Source organism: Boleophthalmus pectinirostris, unplaced genomic scaffold, assembly GCF_026225935.1.
Source record: "Boleophthalmus pectinirostris isolate CB_2022bp ecotype Guang Dong unplaced genomic scaffold, ASM2622593v1 HiC_scaffold_13, whole genome shotgun sequence".
NCBI classification, from domain to species: domain Eukaryota; kingdom Metazoa; phylum Chordata; class Actinopteri; order Gobiiformes; family Gobiidae; genus Boleophthalmus; species Boleophthalmus pectinirostris.
In genome coordinates, this window is record NW_026571036.1 from 2806287 (window position 1) to 2831279 (window position 24993).

The 24993-nt window shown below is 43.1% G+C and overlaps 1 protein-coding gene across 1 annotated transcript in view; it reads right to left on the reverse strand.

Moving 5' to 3' along the window:
- Positions 1-1296: 1296 nt before the first annotated feature.
- Positions 1297-24993, reverse strand: part of LOC110166744 (sorting nexin-14-like) — a 32193-nt gene continuing 8496 nt past the window's right edge. Inside the window, 21 exon segments of the mRNA XM_055149572.1 lie at positions 1297-1443; positions 8084-8140; positions 8442-8533; positions 9625-9720; positions 11335-11499; positions 12760-12883; positions 14157-14276; positions 14362-14402; positions 14522-14633; positions 15063-15163; positions 15599-15682; positions 15975-16194; positions 17459-17569; positions 17571-17592; positions 20585-20643; positions 20732-20856; positions 20984-21139; positions 22444-22558; positions 24317-24397; positions 24497-24541; positions 24889-24964. Coding sequence (XP_055005547.1) covers positions 1414-1443; positions 8084-8140; positions 8442-8533; positions 9625-9720; positions 11335-11499; positions 12760-12883; positions 14157-14276; positions 14362-14402; positions 14522-14633; positions 15063-15163; positions 15599-15682; positions 15975-16194; positions 17459-17569; positions 17571-17592; positions 20585-20643; positions 20732-20856; positions 20984-21139; positions 22444-22558; positions 24317-24397; positions 24497-24541; positions 24889-24964 — 2032 coding nt within the window. The 3' untranslated portion in view covers positions 1297-1413.

A 24993-nucleotide genomic window follows, 5' to 3' on the forward strand; every position in this document is an offset into this window, starting at 1 on the left:
AGTCCTGGTTTAGTCCTGGTTTAGACCTGGTTTAGACCTGGTTTAGTCCTGGTTTAGACCTGGTTTAGACCTGGTTTAGTCCTGGTTTAGACCTGGTTTAGACCTGGTCCTCTGTTCTGTTTCAGATTTATTGTTTCTTCTTGTGAGTCTGAAGTTCAGTTGCAGCTCGTTTCATTTTCAGACTCAACGGAAGGAAGGAAGTCGTTTCATTTACAACGTCGAGGGTTTTCAGACGCTCCAAGTCCTCCGGTTCAACTCAGGTCAGTCCGGTTCAGCTCAGGTCAGTCCAGTTCAGCTCAGGTCAGTCCGGTTCAGCTCAGGTCAGTCCGGTTCAGCTCAGGTCAGTCCAGTCCTTGGGTTCAGCTCAGGTCAGACCCAGACACTTTCCCTCATCTGGACTTCACATGGATTTAAAAAAACTAAAACAATAAAAAAAAAAAAAAACCTGAGATCATAAAAGTCCAAAATATTTCACCAGGGTCAGAAGAAATTTAAAAATAAGAATTTAAAAACATGTTTAAAAGTTTAGATTTAGACAAACTTTATTGACCCTTAATAAAAAAACAAAAAAAAACTTATTTGGACGCAGAAACATAAGGACGAGTGTACAGTTGTAGGGAGTATTATCTGTTACATAAGAGTGAGTTGTTGTACAGTTGTAGGGAGTATTATCTGTTACATAAGAGTGAGTTGTTGTACAGTTGTAGGGAGTATTATCCAAATGATTCTAGTGAAGAAGTAGAGACCAGGACTAAACTAAGACTCTAAACCAAAACTAAACCGGAGCTAGACCAGGTCTAAACCAGGACTGAACCAGGACTAAACCCGGACTAAACCCGGACTAAACCAGGACTAAACCAGGACTAAACCAGGACTAAACCAGGTCTAAACCAGGACTAAACCCGGACTAAACCTGGACTAAACCAGGACTAAACCAGGACTAAACCAGGGACTAAAACCAGGTCTAAACCAGGACTAAACCCGGACTAAAACCCGGACTAAACCAGGACTAAACCAGGACTAAACCAGGACTAAACCAGGTCTAAACCAGGACTAAACCCGGACTAAACCCGGACTAAACCAGGTCTAAACCAGGTCTGAACCAGGTCTAAAACCAGGTCTAAACCAGGACTAAACCCGGACTAAACCAGGACTAAACCGGACTAAACCAGGACTAAACCAGGTCCTAAACCAGGTCTAAACCAGGACTAAACCAGGACTAAACCAGGACTAAACCAGGACTAAACCCGGACTGTTCCTGAGACTCTTCAGGTGAATCAGAGACGAGACGTTGGATTTTAAGAGAATAAATAATTTAATATTAAAGTTTTAGTGTTTTCATGATTCAGAGGAATGTTTTTACACAAAGATCCTGAACGTGAAACAAACACGACACACGGAAATAAACCGCAGTCACACGACGAAGGCCTCGCGAGCAGGAGCCTGGAACAAAAACACAATATTTAAGAGTAAATTAAAAAATGCAATAAAAAAAAAAAGTCATCACTCATTAGAAAAAAACGACACAGAAGTTTTAAGAAGGACTGAAAAAAGAAAAAAAAGGATTTAAACAAAAACATTTAAATTTTCCTGTGATGAGTCTGAGCGTTTATGAAGACTAAACCAAGACTAAACCAGGACTAAACCAGGACTAAACCAGGACTAAACCAGGACTAAACCAGGACTAAACCAGGACTAAACCAGGACTAAACCAGGACTAAACCAGGACTAAACCAGGACTAAACCAGGACTAAACAGGACTAAACCAGGACTAAACCAAGGACTAAAACCAGGTCTAAACCAGGACTAAACCAGGACTAAACCAGGACTAAACCAGGACTAAACCAGACTAAACCAAGGACTAAACCAGGACTAAACCAGACTAAACCAGGACTAAACCAGGACTAAACAGGACTAAACCAAGACTAAACCAAGGACTAAACAGGACTAAACCAGGACTAAACCAGGTCTAACCAAGACTAAACCCAGGTCTAAACCAGGACTAAACCAGTCTAAACCAGGTCTAACCAGGTCTAAACCAGGTCTCTTGTGTTGATTTCATGTTCTGTGTCTGTGTGGTTGTGGCGCCCTCTTGTGGTCTTCAGGTGTTTTCACGTCTCCCTCACGCTCTCCTCGGGGTCACACTGATCTGAAGAAATGTTTTTTTTCCTTCCGCTCTCTGGGGCGGGTCAATCAAACCCAAAAATTTATTTTCAAAAAATTCTCGCCAGGTGAGAAAATACATTTTTGGGTCTGACCGAGAGAGGGGAAGGAAAAAATCATCAATCAAATCAGGACTAAACCAGGTCTAAACCAGGACTAAACCAGGTCTAAACCAGGACTAAACCAGGTCTAAACCAGGTCTAAACCAGGTCTAAACCAGTCTAAACCAGGACTGAACCAGGACTAAACCAGGTCTAAACCAGCACTAAACAGCACTAAACCAGTCTAAACCAGGTCTAAACCAGGACTAAACCAGGTCTAAACCAGGTCTAAACCAGGACTGAACCAGAATAAACCAGGACTAAACCAGGACTAAACCAGGTCTAAACCAGTAAACCAAGTCTAAACCAGGACTAAACCCGGACTGTTCCTGAGACTCTTCAGGTGAATCAGAGACGAGACGTTGGATTTAAGAGAATAAATAATTTAATATTAAAGTTTTAGTGTTTCATGATTCAGAGGAATGTTTTTACACAAAGATCCTGAACGTGAAACAAACACGACACACGGAAATAAACGCAGTCACACGACGAAGGCCTCGCGAGCAGGAGCCTGGAACAAAAACACAATATTTAAGATCAAATTAAAAAATGCAATAAAAAAAAAAAAGTCATCGCTCATTAGAAAAAACCACACAGAAGTTTTAAGAAAACTGAAAAAAGAAAAAAAAGGATTTAAACAAAAACATTTTAATTTTCCTGTGATGAGTCTGAGCGTTTATGAAGACTAACCAAGACTAACCAGGACTAAACAACAGACTAACCAGGACTAAACCAAGGACTAAACCAGGACTAACCAGGACTAAACCAGGACTAAACCAGGACTAAACCAGGACTAAACCAGGACTAAACCAGGTCTAAACCAGACCAAGACTAAACCAGGATAAACCAGGACTAAACCATAAAAAACCAGACTAAACCAAGACTAAACCAGACCTAAAACCAGGACTAAACCAAGGACTAAACCAGGACTAAACCAGGTCTAAACCAAGACTAAACCAACTAAACCAGGACTAACCAGGACTAAACCAGGACTAAACCAAGGACTAAACCAGGACTAAACCAAGGACCAAACCAAGGACTAAACCAGACTAAAACCAGGACTAAACCAGGACTAAACAAGGACTAAACCAGGGACTAAACCAAGGACTAAACCAGGACTAAACCAGGACTAAACCAAGACTAACCAGGACTAAACCAGGACAAACCAGGACTAAACCAAGGACTAAACCAGGACTAAACAAGGACTAAACCAAGACTAAACCAAACCAGGACAAAAACCAGACTAAACCAAGACTAAACCAACTAAACAAGACTAAACAAGGACTAAACCAGGACTAAACCAAGGACTAACCAAGACTAAACCAAGACAGGACTAAACCAGGACTAAGGACTAAACCAGGACTAAACCAGGACTAAACCAAGGACTAAACCAGGACTAAACCAGGACTAAACCAGACTAAACCAAGACTAAACCAGACTAAACCAAGGACTAAACCAGGACTAAACCAAGGACTAAAACCAGGACTAAACCAAGGACAAAACCAAGACTAAACCAAGACTAAACCAGGACTAAACCAGGACAAACCAAGACTAAACCAAACTGAACCAGACTAAACCAGGAGTAACCAGGACTAAACCAGGACTAAACCAGTAACCAGGACTAAACCAAGGACTGAACCAGGACTAACCAGGACTAAACCAGGACTAAACCAGGACTAAACAACTAACCAGACTAGACCAGGACTAAACTAAACCAGCTAAACAGACTAAACCACTTAAACCGACTAAACCAAGACTAAACCAGGACTAAACAGGACTAAAACCAGGACTAAACCAGACTAGACCAGGACAAACCAGACTAAACCAGGACTAAACCAAAGGACTAACCACCCAGGACTAAACCAGGACTAAACCAGGACTAACACTAAACCAACTAAACCAACTAAACCAAGACTAAACAAGACTAAACCAAGACCTAGACCAGGACTAAAACCAGGACTAAACCAAGACTAAACCAGACTAAACCAACCAACTAAACCAAGGACTAAACCAAAAAACCAAGACTAAACCAGGACTAAAAGACTAAACCAAGGACTCCAAGGACTAAACCAGGACTGGACCAGGACTGAAGGACTGAACCAAGACTAAACCAAGACTAAACCAGGGACTAAACAGACCAGGACTAAACCAAGACCGAACCAGGACTAAACCAAGACTAAAAGACTAAACCAGGACTAAACCAAGACTAAACCAGGACTAAACCAGGACTAAACCAGACTAACCAAGACTAAACCAAGGACTAAACCAGGACTAAACCAGGACTAAACCAGGTCTAAACCAGGTCTAAACCAAGGACCTAAACCAAGGACTGAACCAAGGACTAAACCAGGTCTAACCAGGACTAAACAGGCTAAACAGGACTAAACCAGGTCTAAACCAGGACTAAACCAGGTCTAAACCAGGTCTACACCAGGGTCAGACCGAGACCAGGATCAGGACTAAACCAGGGACTAAACCAGGTCTAAACCAGGTCTCTTGTGTTGAGTTTCATGTTCTGTGTCTGTGTGGTTGTGGCGCCCTCTTGTGGTCTTCAGGTGTTTTCACGTCTCCCTCACGCTCTCCTCGGGTCACACTGACCTGAAGAAATGTTTTTTTCCTTCCCGCTCTCTTGGTGGCGGGTCAATCAAACCCAAAAATTTATTTTCAAATAAATTTCTCGCCAGGTGAGAAAAATACATTTTTGGGTCTGACCCGAGAGAACGGGAAGGGAAAAAATCATCAATCAAATCAGGACTAAACCAGGTCTAAACCAGGACTAAACCAGGTCTAAACCAGGACTAAACCAGGTCTAAACCAGGTCTAAACCAGGACTAAACCAGGTCTAAACCAGGACTGAACCAGGTCTAAACTAGGTCTAAACCAGCACTAAACCAGCACTAAACCAGGTCTAAACCAGGTCTAAACCAGGACTAAACCAGGTCTAAACCAGGTCTAAACCAGGACTAAACCAGGAATAAACCAGGACTAAACCAGGACTAAACCAGGTCTAAACCAGGACTAAACCAGGTCTAAACCAGGACTAAACCTGGACTAAACCAGGACTAAACCCGGACTGTTCCTGAGACTCTTCAGGTGAATCAGAGACGAGACGTTGGATTTTAAGAGAATAAATAATTTAATATTAAAGTTTTAGTGTTTTCATGATTCAGAGGAATGTTTTTACACAAAGATCCTGAACGTGAAACAAACACGACACACCGCAGTCACACGACGAAGGCCTCGCGAGCAGGAGCCTGGAACAAAAACACAATATTTAAGAGTAAATTAAAAAATGCAATAAAAAAAAAAAGTCATCACTCATTAGAAAAAAACGACACAGAAGTTTTAAGAAGGACTGAAAAAAGAAAAAAAAGGATTTAAACAAAAACATTTAAATTTTCCTGTGATGAGTCTGAGCGTTTATGAAGACTAAACCAAGACTAAACCAAGGACTAAACCAAGGACTAAACCAGAACTAAACCAGGACTAAACCAAGGACTAAACCAAGGACTAAACCAGGACTAAACCAGACTAAACCAGGACTAAACCAGGACTAAACCAAGGACTAAACCAGGACTAAACCAGGTCTAAACCAAGACTAAACCAATAAACCAGGACTAAACCAGGACTAAACCAAGGACTAAACCAGACTAAACCAGGTCTAAAACCAAGACTAAACCAAGACTAAACCAGGACTAAACCAGGACTAAACCAAGGACTAAACCAGGACTAAACCAAAGGACTAAACCAGGACTAAACCAGGACTAAACCAGGACTAAACCAGACTAAACCAGGACTAAACCAGGACTAAACCAGGACTAAACCAGGACTAAACCAGGACTAAACCAAGGTAAACCAAGACTAAACCAAAACCAGGACTAAACCAGGACTAAACCAAGGACTAAACCAGGACTAAACCAGGACTAAACCAAGACTAAACCAGGACTAAACCAGGACTAAACCAAGACTAAACCAAGACTAAACCAGGACTAAACCAGGACTAAACCAGGACTAAACCAAGGACTAAACCAGACTAAACCAAGGACTAAACCAGGACTAAACCAGGACTAAACCAGGACTAAACCAAGGACCAGGACTAAACCAGACTAAACCAAGGACTAAACCAAGGACTAAACCAGGACTAAACCAAGGACTAAACCAAGACTAAACCAAGACTAAACCAGGACTAAACCAGGACTAAACCAGGACTAAACCAGACTAAACCAGGACTAAACCAGGACTAAACCCTAAGGACTAAACCAGGACTAAACCAAGGACTAAACCAGGACTAAACCAGGACTAAACCAAGGACTAAACCAGACTAAAACCAGGACTAAACCAGGACTAAACCAGGACTAAACCAGGACTAAACCAGGACTAAACAAGGACTAAACCAGGACTAAACCAGGACTAAACCAGGTCTAAACCAGGACTAAACCAAGGACTAAACCAAGACTAAACCAGGACTAAACCAGGACTAAACCAGGACTAAACCAGGACTAAACCAGGACTAAACCAGGACTAAACCAAGGACTAAACCAAGGACTAGACCAGGACTAAACCAGGACTAAACCAGGACTAAACCAACTAGGACTAAACCAGGACTAAACCAGGACTAAACCAGGAGGACTAAACCAAGGACTAAACCAGACTAAACAGGACTAAACCAGGACTAAACCAGGACTAAACCAGGACTAAACCAAGACTAAACCAGACTAAACTAAACCAGGACTAGACCAGGACTAAACCAGACTAAACCAAGACTAAACCAAGACTAAACCAGGACTAAACCAGGACTAAACCAGACTAAACCAAGACTAAACCAGGACTAAACCAGGACTAAACCAGGAACTAAACCAAGGACTAAACCAGGACTAAACCAGGACTGAACCAAGACTAAAACCAAGGACTAAACCAAGGACCAGGACTAAACCAGGTCTAAACCAAGGACTGAACCAGGACTAAACCAAGGACTGAAACCAGGACTAAACCAAGACTAAACCAGGACTAACCAGGACTAAACCAGGACTAAACCAAGGACTAAACCAGGACTAAACCAGGACTAAACCAGGACTAAACCAAGGACTAAACCAGGACTAAACCAAACCAGGACTAAACCAAGGACCCAAGGACTAAACCAGGACTAAACTAGGGTCAGACCAGACCAGGACCAGGACTAAAACCAGGACTAAACCAGGTCTAAACCAGGTCTACACCAGGGTCAGACCGAGACCAGGACCCAGGACTAAACCAGGGACTAAACCAGGACTAAACCAAGGACTAAACCAGGTCTAAACAGGACTAAACCAGGTAAACTAAACCAGGACTAAACCAGGTCTAAACCAGGTCTAAACCAGGTCTAAACCAGGGTCAGACCAGGACCAGGACTAAACCAGGGACTAAACCAGGTCTAAACCAGGTCTCTTGTGTTGAGTTTCATGTTCTGTGTCTGTGTGGTTGTGGCGCCCTCTTGTGGTCTTCAGGTGTTTTCACGTCTCCCTCACGCTCTCCTCGGGGTCACACTGATCTGAAGAAATGTTTTTTTTCCTTCCCGCTCTCTTGGGGCGGGTCAATCAAACCCAAAAATTTATTTTCAAATAAATTCTCGCCAGGTGAGAAAATACACATTTTTGGGTCTGACCCGAGAGAGCGGGAAGGGAAAAAATCATTTCCTTTGGGTCAGTGTGACCCTGAGGAGAGCGTGAGGGTTCAAACTGTGTCCATGTTTAAAATCATCAACATTTATGAAACGTGAGGACATCTTCTCTATCACCACCCGATGACATCACAGAGTGGAGCAGAGCGTTTGGGAGACTGACCTTACTGAGCTCGGGGAACAGCTCCTGCACGGCGATGTCCAACAGAACGTACGTCATCTGAAACGCACAGGGGCAGGAGTTAAAGCCGCACTGTGGAACTTTACAAACGCTTTTCTCCATGGAGATGTTACGGCTTCGTCTGGAATGTTTCTCAGTGTGGCTTTAAACATTTTTTATCTTCAAACCAGACCAAGTTACAGTCAGAACGTCCGTTTGTCGAGGTATTTTTAAGTTATAAAACCTCCTGTAATTGAATAAAAGTAAAGTAGAGCTGTTTAAAGTCACACTGCGGAACATTCCAGACAGAGCAATTTTCATTTGAATAAAAGACAAAACTGAAAGAGAAGAGTTTGTGGACCTGTTTGTTGAGGAGCGGCTGCTGGATCATGTCAAACAAAAGTCTCACTCCTTCGTACTTGGACTCGTCCCCGATGAGTTTAGACACAAAATCTGAAAAACAAAAGAACGAACGGAAGAAACATCAGGAAAATCTGACGGGGAAAATTAAAAAAGAAATACAAGAACTGAACCAGAACTGAACCAGGACCAAACCAGGACTAAACCAGGACTAAACCAGGACTGAACCAGGAACTGAAACCAGGACTAAACCAGGACTAAACCAGGACTGAACCAGGACTGAACCAGGAACCAGAACCAGGACCGACTGAAACCAGGACCGAACCAGGACCGAACCAGGACCGAACCAGGACTGAACCAGGACCGGACCGAACCAGGACTAAACCAGGACTAAACCAGGAAACCAGGACTAAACCAGGACTGAAAACCAGGACTGAAACCAGGACTGAACCAGGACTGAACCAGGACTAAACCAGGACTAAACCAGGACTGAAACCAGGACCAAACCAGGACCAAACCAGGACCAAACCAGGACTAAACCAGGACTGAACAGGAGCCTTGGATAAACGTCGGTCAGAACAGTTTGAGTTTGTTTGTAGGTGTAAAAGAAGAACACTTAAACTGTACTTAAAAGACTAAAAGTGGTTCTTCTTAAAAGTTTTGTAGGGAATCTTAATTTGACAGATGGTGTTGAAGATGACTGAGATTATCCTGTAGACCTTTTTTTATTTTTATTTATTTCTATTATATTTTTTTATGTATGTATATGTGTATACATCTTGTATTTTTATGGTGTGTATATATGTTTATATATATGTTTATATTTACTGATATTTGGGTTGGGAGAAAAAAATGTATGAATGTCTATAACTTAATTTTCTAACTGTTAGGTTGATCTGGATTTGTTTTTTATGTTTGTTTGTTTTTTATGTACATGACTGATAGATGGTCTGGTTGTGCTTTATAATGTACAAAACAAAATAAAAACATTGTTAAAAAAAAAAAGTATTTTTCAGATTTTGACGTCTGATAAAAGCTTCAGATTTTGAAAAAGGTTTTTTCTGTATATTTTTGTTTGCTCAAATATAAATGCAGTAAATCCCCGTGAGATTCCCGCTTCGCTGTAAAACGGAGAAGTTTACCGACACGAGTTTAAAGTCGGGTGGAGTTTAAACGAGTCGGACCTGGTAAATACTTCATCATCTCCTCAAACGTTTTCTTGGCTCTCAGCTGTTTGTCCTCAGAGCTTCTCTCCTCAGAATCTTCACAGAAAACAGCATCTGCAACAAAAACAGACAGAATCAACACGACCAAGAGGAGGAGGAGAGGAGAAGAGGAGGAGGAGGAGAAGAGAGAGAGAGGAGGAGAGAGAGAGAGAGAGAGAGGAGGAGAGACAGAGAGGAGGACAGAAGAGGAGAGACAGAGGAGGAGAGAGAGAGAGGAGAGGAGAGAGGAGGAGGAGGAGAGAGAGGAGAGAGAGAGGAGAGAGGAGGAGAGGACAGAGGAGGAGAGAGAGAGGAGAGAGAGACAGAGGAGAGAGAGGAGGAGAGACAGAGAGGAGAGAGAGAGGAGAGAGAGGAGAGAGGAGGAGAGGACAGAGGAGGAGGAGAGGAGAGGAGAGACAGAGGAGGAGAGGAGAGGAGAGAGGAGGAGGAGAGGAGGAGAGAGGAGGAGAGGAGAGAGAGGAGGAGAGGAGACAGAGGAGGAGAGAGGAGGAGAGGAGAGGAGAGAGAGAGAGAGGAGCAGAGGAGAGAGAGAGAGGAGAGGAGAGAGAGGAGAGAGGAGGAGAGAGGAGAGAGGAAGGAGAGAGGAGACAGAGGAGAGGAGGAGAGGAGAGAGGAGAGGAGCAGAGGAGGAGAGAGACAGAGGAGAGAGAGAGAGGAGAGAGAGAGGAGGAGAGAGAGGAGAGAGAGGAGGAGAGAGAGGAGAGACAGGAGGAAGAGACAGAGGAGGAGAGAAAGATGAAGAGAGGAGGAGAGAGAGGAGGAGGAGAGGAAGAGGAGAGAGAGAGAGAGAGGAGAGAGAGAGGAGAGAGGAGAGAGAGAGGAGAGGAGGAGAGAGAGGAGGAGAGAGACAGAGGAGGAGGAGAGGAGGAGGAGAGAGAGAGAGGAGGAGAGAGAGAGGAGAGAGGAGGAAGAGAGGACAAGAGGAGGAGGAGAGGAGAGAGAGAGAGAGGAAGAGAGACAGAAGAAGAGGAGAGAAGAGGAGGAGAGAGAGAGGAGAGGAGAGGAGGAGAGAGACAGAGAGGAGAGAGACAGAGGAGGAGAGAGACAGAGAGAAGAAGAGGAGGAGAAGACAGAAGAAAGAGAGGAGGAGGAGGAAGAGGAGGAAAGAGAAAGGAAAGACAGGAGAGAAAGAGGAGGAGGAGAGAGAGAAGAAAAGAGGAGACAGAGGAGAAGAGACAGAAGAGGAGGAAAGGAGGAGGAGAGAGAGGAGGAGAAACAGAGGAGAGGAGGAGAGACAGGAGAAAAGAGACAGAGGAGAAGAGACAGAAGAGGAGGAAAGGAGGAGGAGAGGAGGAAAGAGAAAGGAAAGACAGGAGAGAAAGAGGAGGAGGAGAGACAGAAGAAAAGAGGAGACAGAGGAGAAGAGGGAGAGAAGAAAGAGAAGAGGAGGAGGAGAGGAAGAGGACAGACAGAGGAGTACAGACAGGAGCACAGACAGGTGCAGCAGACAGGTGCAGACAGGTGCAGACAGGTGCAGACAGGTGCAGACAGGTGCACAGGTGCAGACAGGAGCAGACAGGAGCAGACAGGAGCAGACAGACAGGTGCAGACAGGAGCAGACAGGAGACAGGAGCAGACAGGTGCAGACAGGAGCAGACAGGAGCAGACAGGAGCAGACAGGTGCAGACAGGAGCAGACAGGTGCAGACAGGTGCAGACAGGTGCAGACCTCGGAGTTGTGTGATCAGGGACACGAGGCGATGTTCCTGGAGGATCTGTCCCAGCTTCAGGTGCATCAGCTGATCCACGTACGCCTCGAACGAACGCTTCGCCAAGATCCGCACGGCGCACAGGAAGTGATGTAAGGGGGCGGAGACTCGGAAAACCACGCGCGCTGGAACAAAAAAAAAAAAAAAACGGAAAAATTAAACGGAAAAAATAAACACAACTGGAATTTTACAGGAGAATCTCACGTAGCAGCCTCGGGGTTTTTAACTAACACGACACATTTTTAGATCAGCCTGTTCAAAAATCTATGTTCATCCCAAACAAAGTATTCACATGTTTAATTTAAGCTAAGTCGCTCCCCCTTCAGAGCACGAACACAACAAGTCCCACTAACGAAACTCCTGCACATCACATCAGGTTTGTCCAGTCGTTTTGTTCAGTTTTTGTGTCATGTTTTTGTTTATTTATGGAGAAATTTTGCGTGGGAGCAAGATCTAAACCAGGACTAAACCAGGACTAAACCAGGACTAAACCAGGGTTGAGCCAGGTTTGAACCAGGTCTAAACCAGGACTGAACAAGGTCTAAACCAGGACTAAACCAGGTCTAAACCAGGACTAAACCAGGACTAAACCAGGTTTGAACCAGGTCTGAGCCAGGTTTGAACCAGGTCTAAACCAGGACTGAACAAGGTCTAAACCAGGATTTAGGAAGGTTTGAACCAGGTCTGAACCAAGTCTGAACCAGGACTAAACCAAGTCTAAACCAGGACTAAACCAGGACTTAGGACGGTCTAAACCAGGACTAAATGAGGTCTAAACCAGGTCTGAACCAGGACTAAAACAAGACTAAATCAGGATTAAACCAGGACTAATCCAGGACTAAACCAGGGACAAAACTAGGTCTAAACCAGGACTGAACCAACTAAACCAGGACTAAACCAGGGACTAAACCAGGGACAAAACCAGGGACAAAACCAGGGACAAAACCAGGACTAAACCAGGACTAAACCAGGACTAAACCAGGACTGAACCAGGACTGAGTCAGTGTCATTAACATAAATATATACACACCGCAACCACCGAGCCAATCACCAGGACTGAACCAGGACTGAACCAGGACTGAACCAGGACTGAACCAGGACTGAACCAGGACTGCACCAGATCTAAACCCGCCCGCCTACCCACATTAAAACTTTCAAAAAACCTAAACGTAACAGCCGATAGACACTGAGGTACTAATGTTTACTTGTCCTCACCGCGTCCACAATTGATGGATTTTTATAGTTTTTTTTTTTGGTCGTCATAATCACAAAGCTGCAGCGTCTCTATAACACTATTCTCAACTTTCACTGACAATTTGAAACTAAAATAATCGTCCCTAAAACCTTTAAACGGTCTTTGGGCAGAAGGCCGGTGTCACACTCACCCACAAACATCATGTAGTCGAACATCCCGTGGAGACGCTGCTGCTCCACGAAGTAGTTGTGCGGGTTCTTCCTGTCCGAGACGTCACCCAGAGCGGCGTTGTTTTGGTACAGATCTGTGAACAGCTGAACAAAAAAAAAAAAAAAAAAAAACAGAAACGTGACGACAGACTCTACAGGATCAAACTTTCTCCTGTGCGTTTTTAAATAATCACAGTGGGCGGAGTCAGGGGGAAGGGGAGAACTGGAATTTTCTACATTCCAGCCTCAGTCTCAGTAGTAAAAGTACTTTGGAGTGTGTACATTTGTATACACTGTAGTACCTTCTCGTTGGTGTGTGCTGTGTCAAAGTACTTTGTAGTAGTAGTAGTAGTAGTAGTAGTAGTACTACCTTCTCGGTGTGGGCCGTGGGGCTGAGCGTGGTGCGTCCTCTGTAGTAAAAGTACTCTGGAGTGTATGTATTTGCAGTAGTAACAGTAGTAGTAACAGTAACAGGATTAACAGCAGTAGTAGTAACAGTAGTAGAAAAAACAGTTGTAGTAGTAGTAACAGTAGTAGTAAAAACAGTAATAGTAGTAACAGTAGTAACAGCAGTAGTAGTAGAAGTAGTAGTAACAGTAGTAGTAGTAAGAGTAGTGGTAGTAAAAACAGTAGTAGTAACAACAGTAGTAGCAGTAGTAGCAGCAGTAGTAGTAACAGTAGTAGTAGTAAAAACAGTAGTAGTAATAAAAAAGTAGTAGTAGTAGTAGTAACAGTAGTAGTAATAAAAACAGTAGTAGTAATAGTAACAGTAGTAGTAGTAGTAACAGTAGTAGTAGTAGTAACAGTAGTAGTAGTAGTAACAGTAGTAGTAAAAACAGTAGTAGTAGTAGTAACAGTAGTAGTAAAAACAGTAGTAGTAGTAAAAACAGTAGTAGTAGTAACAGTAGTACAGTAGTAGTAGTAGTAGTAGTAGTAGTAGTAGTAGTAGTAGTAGTAGTAGTAGTAGTAGTAGTAGTAGTATAGTAACAGTAGCAGTAGTAAGAGTAGTAGTAAAAACAGTAGTAGTAGTAGTAACAGTAGCAGTAGTATTCATAGTTTTCATAGTATTTGTACCTTCTTGGTGGGGCTGAGCATGGTGCATTCTCTGTAGTAAAAGTACTCTGGGGTGTGTGTGTTTGCAGTAGTGGTGATAGAGGTAGCAGTAGTATTAGTATTAGTAGCAGTGGTAGTATTCGTAGTATTTGTACCTTCTTGTCGGTGTGGGCCGTGGGGCTGAGTGTGGTGTGTTCTCTGTAGTAAAAGTACTCTGGAGTGTGTGTGTTTGCAGTAGTAGCAGTAGAGTCAGCAGCAGTAGCAGTATTAGTAGTATTAGCAGTATTAGCAGTATTCGTAGTACTCGTAGTATTTGTATTTGTACCTTCTTGTCGGTGTGGGCCGTGGGGCTGAGCACGGTGAGCTCGTTGCGACTCGGTTTGGGTTTGGGAGATTCACACGAGTTAAAAAACGACTGAATGAACGGCTCCAGGTTCTGCCCCTTCTGTGGGAACAAGAGGGAGGGCATCTGACGTAATCTGACACACACGGGGAGGAGGGTGGGAGGGCATCTGGTGTAAATGTCTCACCTCTTTCATGAGTTTTCCAGGGACAGACTTGAATATTTTTCCTGTGGAGGAGCAGACGGACGATTATTTCACAAAACACTTTCAGAGCGAATATTAAAACAGGAAATAAAAGAGTTTAAAATGTCACAAAGAGAGTAGTTTTTAAGCAGTAGTTTCATACCCAGGTTGACGTCGGGGATGATTTTGTCGGTGAACTGAGACTCGATGCTGTGAGGAGACAGGAAGTCTGCGAGGAGCTGACTGTTACTGAGCTCCGGGACACGCAGAAGGTTCTGACAAATACAAGAAGTATACAAGAAATGTACCAGAAATACACAAGAAATGTACTAGAAATATACCAGAAATTGTTTTTGAGCAGAAAAACACCTGTAATTGAATAAATGTAATGTACAGCTGTTTATTGTCACACTGTGGAACATTCCAGGCAGAACAATATCATCTCCATAGAAACCAGCAGGTGAAGTCTAATCCCAGTCACACTTCATGATGAAGTATGAGTTCATTTAAAGGTGCACTGTGGAGCTTTTCTGGTCTGGTTTCAGCTGTGTGTTTGTCTCCATGGAGATGTAACTGCTTGGCCTGGAATGGTCCAGGTTCCATGGAGACCGGCAGAAAGGTTCCACAGTGTAGCTTTAGAGGAGATTCTGGTGTAATTGATTGGTGATAAAGTTCACTGATATAAAAGATCCAGATGTTCTCACCTGGAGATACTCCTCAAACTCCGGCCTCTTCGACTCCAGGAACTCATAATTCTTTGGACCCAGGATCCGTTTGGACGGAAGCTGAGCGTCCGGGAACGGACCTGAACCAGGACCAAAAAAGTACTACAGTAAATGTACTACATAACAGTAAAGTACTTCAGTAAATGTACTACAGAACAGTAAAGTACCATACTAAATGTACTGCATACCAGTAAAGTACTTCAGTAAATGTACTACATAACAGTAAAGCACCACAGTAAATGTACTATGTAAGAATAAAGTACCACAGTAAATGTACTGCATACCAATAAAGTACTACAGTAAATGTACTACATAAGAGTAAATACACTACACAACAGTAAAGTACCATACTAAATGTACTACCACACATCCTCTATACAGTAAAAGTACTAAAGTACTATAATAAAAGTACTACAGGGTCAGTAAGATGGACAGAGACAAAGATAGATGGAGACACAACGATATAGAACAGAATAAAGTACTACAGTAAAAGTACTACAATAAAAGTAAAGTACCGTGAAACTCTGTGAGTTTGGATTCCAGAACGTAGAACTCCATGTACCTCCTGAGAACACACCAACTCTCAGCCTCATGGCCCACTGCAACACAAAGACCCAGTTAAGACCTGGACCTGGTTTAGTCCTGGTTTAGTCCTGGTTTAGTCCTGGTTTAGTCCTGGTTTAGTCCTGGTCTAGTCCTGGTCTAGTCCTAGTCCTGGTCTTGTCTAGTCCTGGTTTAGTCCTGGTTTAGTCCTTGTCTAGTCCTTGTCTAGTCCTTGTCTAGTCCTTGTCTAGTCCTTGTCTAGTCCTTGTCTAGTCCTGGGTCCAGTCCTGGGTCCAGTCCTGGGTCCAGTCCTGGGTCCAGTCCTGGGTCCAGTCCTGGGTCCAGTACCTCCTCTGCGGTCATTTCGTTGGACTTGGATGAGGAAGGCCGGGACTCTCTCTTTCCGGACCTCGTCTTCCATCACGTCAATGAACGGGATCCAGGCGCTCCACTCCGACAGGTTCCTCCCAGACCCAGAACTCGCCCCGGACCCAAGACTAGGACCGGACCCGGACCAGGCCTGAGGCTCTGACAGGTAGTCCCCTTCCTGGACCATCGTGGCCTCCTCCTGGGAGGGCATCAGGTGTAAAACAGCAGGGTTAGAGCAGAGTCTGAGTGGAGATAATGTAAAGCTAGAGGAACCATGGACACTGTTGTCATGACAACTGCGACGGCCATCTTGTGACTGGATGCAGAGAGAAACACTAATAAAGAATCACGTAAACATTCATCCATCCATTAGTTTTGGATCCATGTACCATTCATTCTTTTGAATTTCAATTAAGAACAAAAACAAAATAGGAAAATGGTTATTGTTATTTAATTTTTCAATTTTTGTATCAAACAAAAAAAAACAGATTTCGACTTCCATTTCCAATATTTAATATAAAGTTTATTTCAAATGCTTGTTTTATTTTGGTGTTCCACCTTGTGATGTCATGTGGTAATACAGGAAGTGCTCCACCGTGTTTTAAACTCCATAAACCTTCACTAGAATAATTTGGATCATTTCAGACCTGGAATTGCCAATATTTACTGAACTAAAGGTAAAAGGAGCTTTTCACTTGAAAAATACCGCTTCATGACATCACAAGGTGGAACAGAGCATTTTGAGCTTTGGAGATGTAAACACACTATTAATTAATTAAGTGTTACTCAAAGATGTGTGAAAGAAACAAAACATAAAATCCAGGTTTGTTTTTGAGGAGGGAACAACATTAGAACACAGATAAAAGTTCGTAAGAGTAGTCTCATATGTAACATTAGTCTCATATGTAACATTAGTCTCATATGTAACATTAGTCTCATATGTAACATTAGTCTCATATGTAACATTAGTCTCATATGTAACATTAGTCTCATATGTAACATTAGTCTCATATGTAACATTAGTCTCATACGTAACATTAGTCTCATATGTAACATTAGTCTCATATGTAACATTAGTCTCATATGTAACATTAGTCTCATATGGAACATTAGTCTCATATGGAACATTAGTCTCATATGTAACATTAGTCCATATGTAACATTAGTCTCATATGTAACATTAGTCTCATACGTAACATTAGTCTCATACGTAACATTAGTCTCATATGTAACATTAGTCTCATATGTAACATTAGTCTCATATGTAACATTAGTCTCATATGTAACATTAGTCTCATATGTAACATTAGTCTCATATGTAACATTTCTTTATGTATTTACTGTTCACTGTAATATTATCCCACAAACACTCCAACAAGACTTTCATTTAATTATGAAGTTTTAATATTTTGTGTAATATTGGATGTAATAGTAATATTTCACAATGACCGGGGGGCACTGACCAGGTCGTCGTCGGGGTCGGCCATGGCGCTGGGGGGCAGCATGGTGCCCTCTAGTGTGCTGCTCTTGAACACTCCTTTGATTTTGCTGCCGATGCGACTGATGCCCGACGCCTTCTCCACGCCGCGTCGCGTTTCTGCGGGAAAAAAAACCAAACATTTTAATAATTCCTCTGAGCATTTCTGTTTGTGTTAAACATCTGAGAAGAGTTAGATTTAAACCATAGACTGTGTAAAGAAGCGGACTGAGGGACTGTGACGTCAACTACAGAGTTCAGCTCCAAATGAAGCTCATCGAGGCCAGCAATTTTATCTGGAGTCCAGTTCCACTTTTTTATTGGCTTAACGAGGACTAGTGGAGTTAAGTAGAGCATTATTTTTTATATTCCTATTGTATATGTTTTATTTATTGTGCAGCACTTTGGAAACTGTGAAATAAAGTGGACTGGATTGGTTATCATATTGGAGTATCATAGCAACCAAAGAGCCAATCAGGAGCAACGCTGCCAATCAAAACTGCTGTCAACGCTAGGGAGTTCAGGGAAAGAAGCCGTCTGATTGGTCTGTTATAAATGTTCATGTCTTGATTTGGGGCAATATAGTGAAATAAAAACCCCAGGATCCTGTAGAGCGGGTTCAGACCAACATTTGAAGGTCGGAATGAGGAGCCTGTGAAGTGACCTGGAGCCGATGGAACCAAATCGGCCTCCGTGCAGTCAAACACAAACCCACACAAAAACTGTCAATCGTTTGTGCTGCAAGAAGTTTTGTTTGCGCTGCTTTACTTTTTGAGATATTAATGATACTTTTATAGGTCAAATTGTGGTCAGGAAGCTTCAAAATGCTTTAAAACGCACAAAATGGAGTCAATCATTTGTGCTTCGTTTGTGCTGCAAAAAGTTTCGTTTGTGCGACTCTGGTTCAGAATCACACAATTTTATTTTGGGCCGGTGACATCGTCCAGCCCCTCAAAATGTGAAACAGCCTCCAGACAGCAAGAAACAAAGGTTTGTATTTGGTTTGTGTTGTTTTGTGCTGTGACTGTTTTCATTTGTGTGAGTTTATTTCTAAAATTATTAATTATTATTTTTCTGGAAATTATATGAGCTCAGCTGACGTCAGTGGCTTTAACAAAACTCCACAAAACTAGTGAAGAGAAATGACCTGAGGCTGTGGAAAAGTCTGTATCAGTCTTTAATAACTCACTTTTGATTCATATTTTATAGAATAACACAGACTTTTCCACAGCTACAGATTGTTTCTCTTCACTAGTTTTGTGGAGTTTTGTTAAAGTCGCCGTCGTCAGCTGAACAGAAATGACCTCATGTAATTTATGCAAAAATAATAATGAATAATTTTAGAAATAAACTCGCACAAATGGAAACAGTCACAGCACAAAACAAATACAAACGTTTGTATAATTTTCTGTTGTTTTGAGGCTGTTTCACATTTTGAGGGGCTGGATCATCGACCCAAAATAAAACTGTTCATATCTCAAGAACCAGAATGACACAAACCAAATTTTTTGCAGCACAAACAAGGCACAAACGATTGACTCCATTTTGTGTCGTTTTATTTCATTCTGAATCTTCCTGGAGGCTTCTGAGCCCAATTTGACCTGTAAAAGAATCGTTAATATCTCCAAAACTAAAGCAGCACAAACGACTGATGTAGTTTTTGTGCAGGTTTGTGTTTGACGGGGGCCAACTTCACGGAGGCACCAAATCGTGCCCGTGCTCACTTCCTGTTTGGAACACAGCGGCTGGCGGATCAGCTCTGTCCATTTCTATAAACAGTCTACGGTTTAAACAAATAAACGTGGGCGAGCTCAGGCTAATTCAGACTAAACATGCCATGACGCTTTTCACATGCACATCACATGAGCTCCATACACATGCTCAAGGACACGGCTCAGAGTTTACACGCACATCACATGACCTTTACACATGTCACATACAGCAGTAGCAGATTCCACATTTTAGACACAAGCCTCTAGAGCTGAAATCTTCTCGTATCACAACTAAAATGACAAAAATCTCCAAACGAAAAGTCAGTTTGGTAATGATCGTGACAGGCCGTTTACACGCACATCACATGACCCTAAAGAAGTCACATACAGTAGTTTTTATATTCATACAGAGGTGGACATGCTTCATACAGTTTACACGACCTTAAACATGAGGAGCAGGAGAACATGCCCGAGGAGACACTCACCTGAAGCTCTCATCGAAACTGAAGCTTCTGAAACACCAGCCACAAAAACACATTTAAGCCTAAACTTTGCTGTCGCTCTCCCCCATGAACCAGGTCTGAGGAACCACAGGTCTGAGGAACCACAGCTCTGAGGAACCACAGGTCTGAGGAACCACAGCTCTGAGGAACCACAGGTCTGAGGAACCACAGCTCTGAGGAACCACAGCTCTGAGGAACCACAGCTCTGAGGAACCACAGCTCTGAGGAACCACAGCCCTCTGAGGAACCACAGCCCTGAGGAACCACAGCCCTGAGGAACCACAGCCCTGAGGAACCACAGCTCTGAGGAACCACAGCTCTGAGGAACCACAGCTCTGAGGAACCTCTGAGGAACCACAGATCTGAGGAACCACAGTCTCTGAGGAACCACAGCTCTGAGGAACCAAAGCTCTGAGGACCAAAGCTCTGAGGACCAAAGCTCTGAGGAACCACAGCTCTGAGGACCACAGCTCTGAGGAACCACAGCCCTGAGGAACCACAGCCCTGAGGAACCACAGCTCTGAGGAACCAAAGCCCTGAGGATCACAGATCTGAGGAACCACAGATCTGAGGAACCACAGCTCTGAGGAACCACAGCTCTGAGGAACCACAGCTCTGAGGAACCACAGCTCTGAGGAACCAAAGCCCTGAGGACCAAAGCTCTGAGGACCAAAGCCCTGAGGACCAAAGCTCTGAGGAACCACAGCTTTAAGGACCACAGCCAACTTGTGGGTGGAGAAAGAGCAAAATACTGATGTACAGTAATGTAAAAACAGGAATGGAAAAGTCCCTGATTAAACTGTCTAAATGCCAATTCTGGCTTAGTCCTGGTCCAGATCTGGTCCAGACTTAGTTCAGACCTGATCTAGTCTTTTATAAAAGATTAAAAGTTCAAACCTGCTGATTTTGGAGTTTCTCGTTGGAGACTCGACTCCTCGGAGCAGATGTCGGAAATACTGGAAAAAAAAAAACACAACAAAATACATTTAACGTTGCACTGTGTCAGACGCCCTCCCGTGTGTCAGATTGTGTCAGATGCCCTACCTCGTCGCTGTGGCAGAACATGGGGGTGAAGACGTTCTCCAGCAGAGACAGAACGTGCTCATAGGCCTCAAACAGACACGTCATCTTCTGCAAACGCACCACCTCCGTGTACGGGGACGTGGCAACTGGAGACAAAAGGAGGTTCATCATCATCATCATCATCATCATCATCTGATCATCACACATAACCGCAGATGATCGTCCTGGCTGTGAGGGGAGCCCCGTTAAACCTGCGTGTACACGAGGACTCACCGCTGCGGATCTCCTCGATGATGACCGGGTCGAAGCTGATCTTGTCGATGCTCTCGTCCAAGCAGTAGGTCTCGTACATGTGCTCCACCTCAGAGTGAAGCGCCAGGAGCTGAGAGTCGGAGAGCTCAGGCTGAAGGATCCGGTCATTAAACTCCTCTGAAACAAACGAACAAACAAATATGTAAACAAACAAACGACCACATGACCACAGGAGGGCGCCGCAGGGACGAGCTGAGGTTCTGTGTCAGTGTGACTGTTCATTTATTAAGGAAACAAACTCCAGCGTCCAGCAAAAATAAATGCAAAATAGGCTAGTAGTAGAAGTAGAAGCAGCAGTAGTAGTAGCAGCAGCTGTAATAGTAGCAGTAGAAGTAGCAGTATAAGAAGTAGTAGAAGTAGCAGTAGCAATAGAAGTAGTAGAAGTAGTAGTAGCAATAGAAGTAGTAGAAGTAGTAGTAGTAGTGGTAATAGAAGTAGTAGTAGAAGTAGCAGTAGCAGTAGCAGTAAAAGAAGTAGTAGAAGTAGCAGTAGTAGTAGACGAAGCAGTAGAAGTAGTAGAAGTAGCAGTAGTAGTAGTAGTAGCAGTAGTAGTAGTAGTAGCAGTAGTAGTAGAAGTAGCAGTATAAGAAGTAGTAGAAGTAGCAGTAGCAGTAGAAGTAGCAGTATAAGAAGTAGTAGAAGTAGCAGTAGCAGTAGAAGTAGCAGTATAAGAAGTAGTAGAAGTAGCAAGTAGTAGTAGAAGAAGCAGTAGCAATAGAAGTAGTAGAAATAGCAATAGAAGTAGTAGAAGTAGTAGTAGTAGTGGTAATAGAAGTAGCAGTAGAAGTAGTAGAAGTAGCAGTAACAGTAGAAGTAGCAGTAAAAGAAGTAGTAGAAGTAGCAGTAGTAGTAGAAGAAGCAGTAGAAGTAGTAGAAGTAGCAGTAGCAATAGAAGTAGCAGTAGTAGTAGTAGTAGTAGTAGCAGTAGTAGTAGAAGTAGCAGTAGAAGTAACAGTAGTAGAAGGAGCAGCAGCAGTAGTAGAAGTAGCAGTTGAAGCAGTGGAAGTAGCAGGAGAAGTAGCAATAGAAGTAGCAGTAGTAGTAGTAGTAGTAGTAGTAGTAGTAGCAGTAGTAGTAGAAGTAGCAGTAGAAGTAACAGTAGTAGAAGGAGCAGCAGCAGTAGTAGAAGTAGCAGTTGAAGCAGTGGAAGTAGCAGGAGAAGTAACAGAAGTAGCAGTAGAAGTTGCAATAGAAGTAGCAGTAGCACAGTAGAAGTAGTAGAAATGACAGTGGTAGTAGAAGTAGCAGTAGTAGTACTTCCAGTAGTTAATTAATAGTAGAAGAAGCTGTAGTTAGTAGTAGTAGAAGTAATAGCTGTAGCTGTAGTAGCAATAGTAGCAGTAGTAGTAGTAGTAGCACATGTAGTAATTAGTAGTAGTAGTAGTATACATACATACATACATACACAGAGTAGTACATACCGACAGTGAGGCAGAACTGCAGTACATGGACGGCTCCTTCTTGTTTGAGGAAGTTCATGAATCTGAAGAGAAGGTCCTGCTGCTCGCGGATGTGCTTCAGCTCCAGCTTCAGCACCTGAACAAAAAAACACCAGACGTCACCGCCACAGCTGCCCCGGGGCAAACAGACTCACGAGAGGCTGCCTTACGCCGCGTTCAGAGGGCGGCGGGTTTACGTTCAAAGTCTACGGGACTGGACCGACAAACTTTCGTCCTCAAATACAAATGCGCCCAACTGGAAACGCCACACACTACAGGATGTTTTGGTCTTAAACGAGAATCTTAAGAGAGTAGTAGTAGCAGTAAAAGTAGCAGCAGTAGTAGCAGTATTAGCAGTAGTAGTAGAAGAAGTAGTAGCAGTAGAAGTAACAGTAGCAGCAATAGAAGTAGTAGTAAAAGTAGCAGCAGCAGTAGCACTAGTAGTGGTAGCAGCAGTAGTAGTAGTAGAAGTAGCAGTAGTAGTAGCAGAAGTAGCAGTAGAAGTAACAGTAGCAGTAGTAGTAGCAGAAGTAGCAGTAGAAGTAACAGTAGCAGCAGCAGTAGCAGTATTAGCAGTAGTAGTAGAAGAAGTAGTAGAAGTAGTAGCAGTAGAAGTAACAGTAGCAGTAGTAGTAGTAGTAGTAGTAGTAGTAGTAGTAGTAGTAGCAGTAGAAGTAGTAGTAGTTGTAAAAGTAGCAGCAGCAGTAGCACTAGTAGTGGTAGCAGCAGTAGTAGTAGTAGAAGTAGCAGTAGTAGTAGCAGAAGTAGCAGTAGACGTAACAGTAGCAGTAGTAGTAGCAGAAGTAGCAGAAGTAGTAGTAGTAGTAGTAGTAGTAGTAGTAGTAGTAGTAGTATAGTAGTAGTAGTAGTAGTAGTAGTAGAAGTAGTAGTAGTAGTAAAAGTAGCAGCAGCAGTAGTAGTAGCAGCAGTAGTAGTAGTAGCAGTAGTAGCAGCAGTAGTAGTAGCAGTAGTAGAAGTAGCAGTAGCAGTAGTAGAAGTAGTAGTAGAAGTAGAAGTAGCAGTAGTATTAGTAGCAGTAGTAGAAGTGGCAGTAGCAGCAGTAGTAGTAGCAGTAGTAGAAGTAACAGTAGCAGTAGTAGTAGTAGCAGTAGAAGTAGCAGAAGTAACAGTAGCAGTAGCAGTAGCAGTGGCAGTAGCAGTAGTAGTAGTAGCAGTAGCAGTAGAAGTAGCAGAAGTAGTAGTAGTAGTAAAAGTAGCAGCAGCAGTAGCAGTAGTAGTAGCAGCAGTAGTAGTAGTAGTAGCAGTAGTAGCAGCAGTAGTAGCAGTAGTAGTAGTAGCAGTAGTAGCAGTAGTAGCAGTAGCAGTAGCAGTAGTAGAAGTAGCAGTAGTAGAAGTAGTAGTAGAAGTAGCAGTAGTATTAGTAGCAGTAGTAGAAGTGGCAGTAGCAGCAGTAGTAGTAGTAGTAGCAGTAGAAGTAACAGTAGCAGTAGTAAGTAGTAGCAGTAGCAGTAGCAGTAGCAGTAGCAGTAGCAGTAGCAGTAGTAGCAGTAGTAGTAGTAGTAGTAGTAGTAGTAGTAGTAGTAGTAGTAATAGTTCGATCTTCTTCCACTTTATTGAAAACTCGGACACCTGGACTTGGGGTACAAGTGTCAAAATATTGTTTACTTTCTGTAACTTGTATTATATTGAGCACCAGAGGAGAAAAGGTGAGGAGGCACAAAGATGGAGAGAGACACTGGACTTTTGGTCAAATTGTGCAGATTTAAGTAAAGCGCACAGGGTTTGGGTCGCACTCTCAGATTCAAACAGGGGAGGAGGGGAAGTGTGTTGCTCGAGGACACCACAGCAGCTCTCCGCACTGGGGCTTCAAACTGTTAAAAGAATCAAGACTCACGGAGGATTTCTTGTCTGTGGCGGTGGCGTATCTGTGCAGAAACGGGACCAGAGGAGAGGGGGGCTCCGAGGCCGCTTCAGGCTGAAACACAAACAGACGACAAGGTTCTAGGTTCTGTTTAAACGCAGATCCAGAAGTTTTAAAATAAGAACAAAGTGACATAAGAGACACGAAACTGACCGGAGTGTCGTCCACGAACAGAAGCACCATGAGGTTGACCGTGTCCTGGGGAAACGGGAGCAGAGTCAACAGAAAGACGATAAAAAATAAATTTAAAAAAGGGGGAAAAGGAATATAGAAGGAATATATAGGGGCTTTTATTGTGGAAGGATCACAGGAAGTCTTAGGCCTAGGATAAGTGGAGCCTTGACGTCTTAAAACAGCAGAACTTCGAGATGTTTTTGTAGTTTTGGAAGCTTTTTGTGTTGGATATTTAGAATGACGCCAGTGGATAGACCGCAGATTCTGTAAACGCGCTCTAGGATTTTCACAGAGATAAAATGACTCTGAGTTAACCTGAAAATAAAGCAATAAAATGAACAGCCCTAAAATCAACAAAAGGATTTCCTCACAGGATCGGCCATGAAGTCCATCGTGGGAAGAATGACAGATCCAGACATCACCTCCCTGAGCAGCAGAGACAGAGACCTGCACAGATGGAAAATAACAAGGCTTAC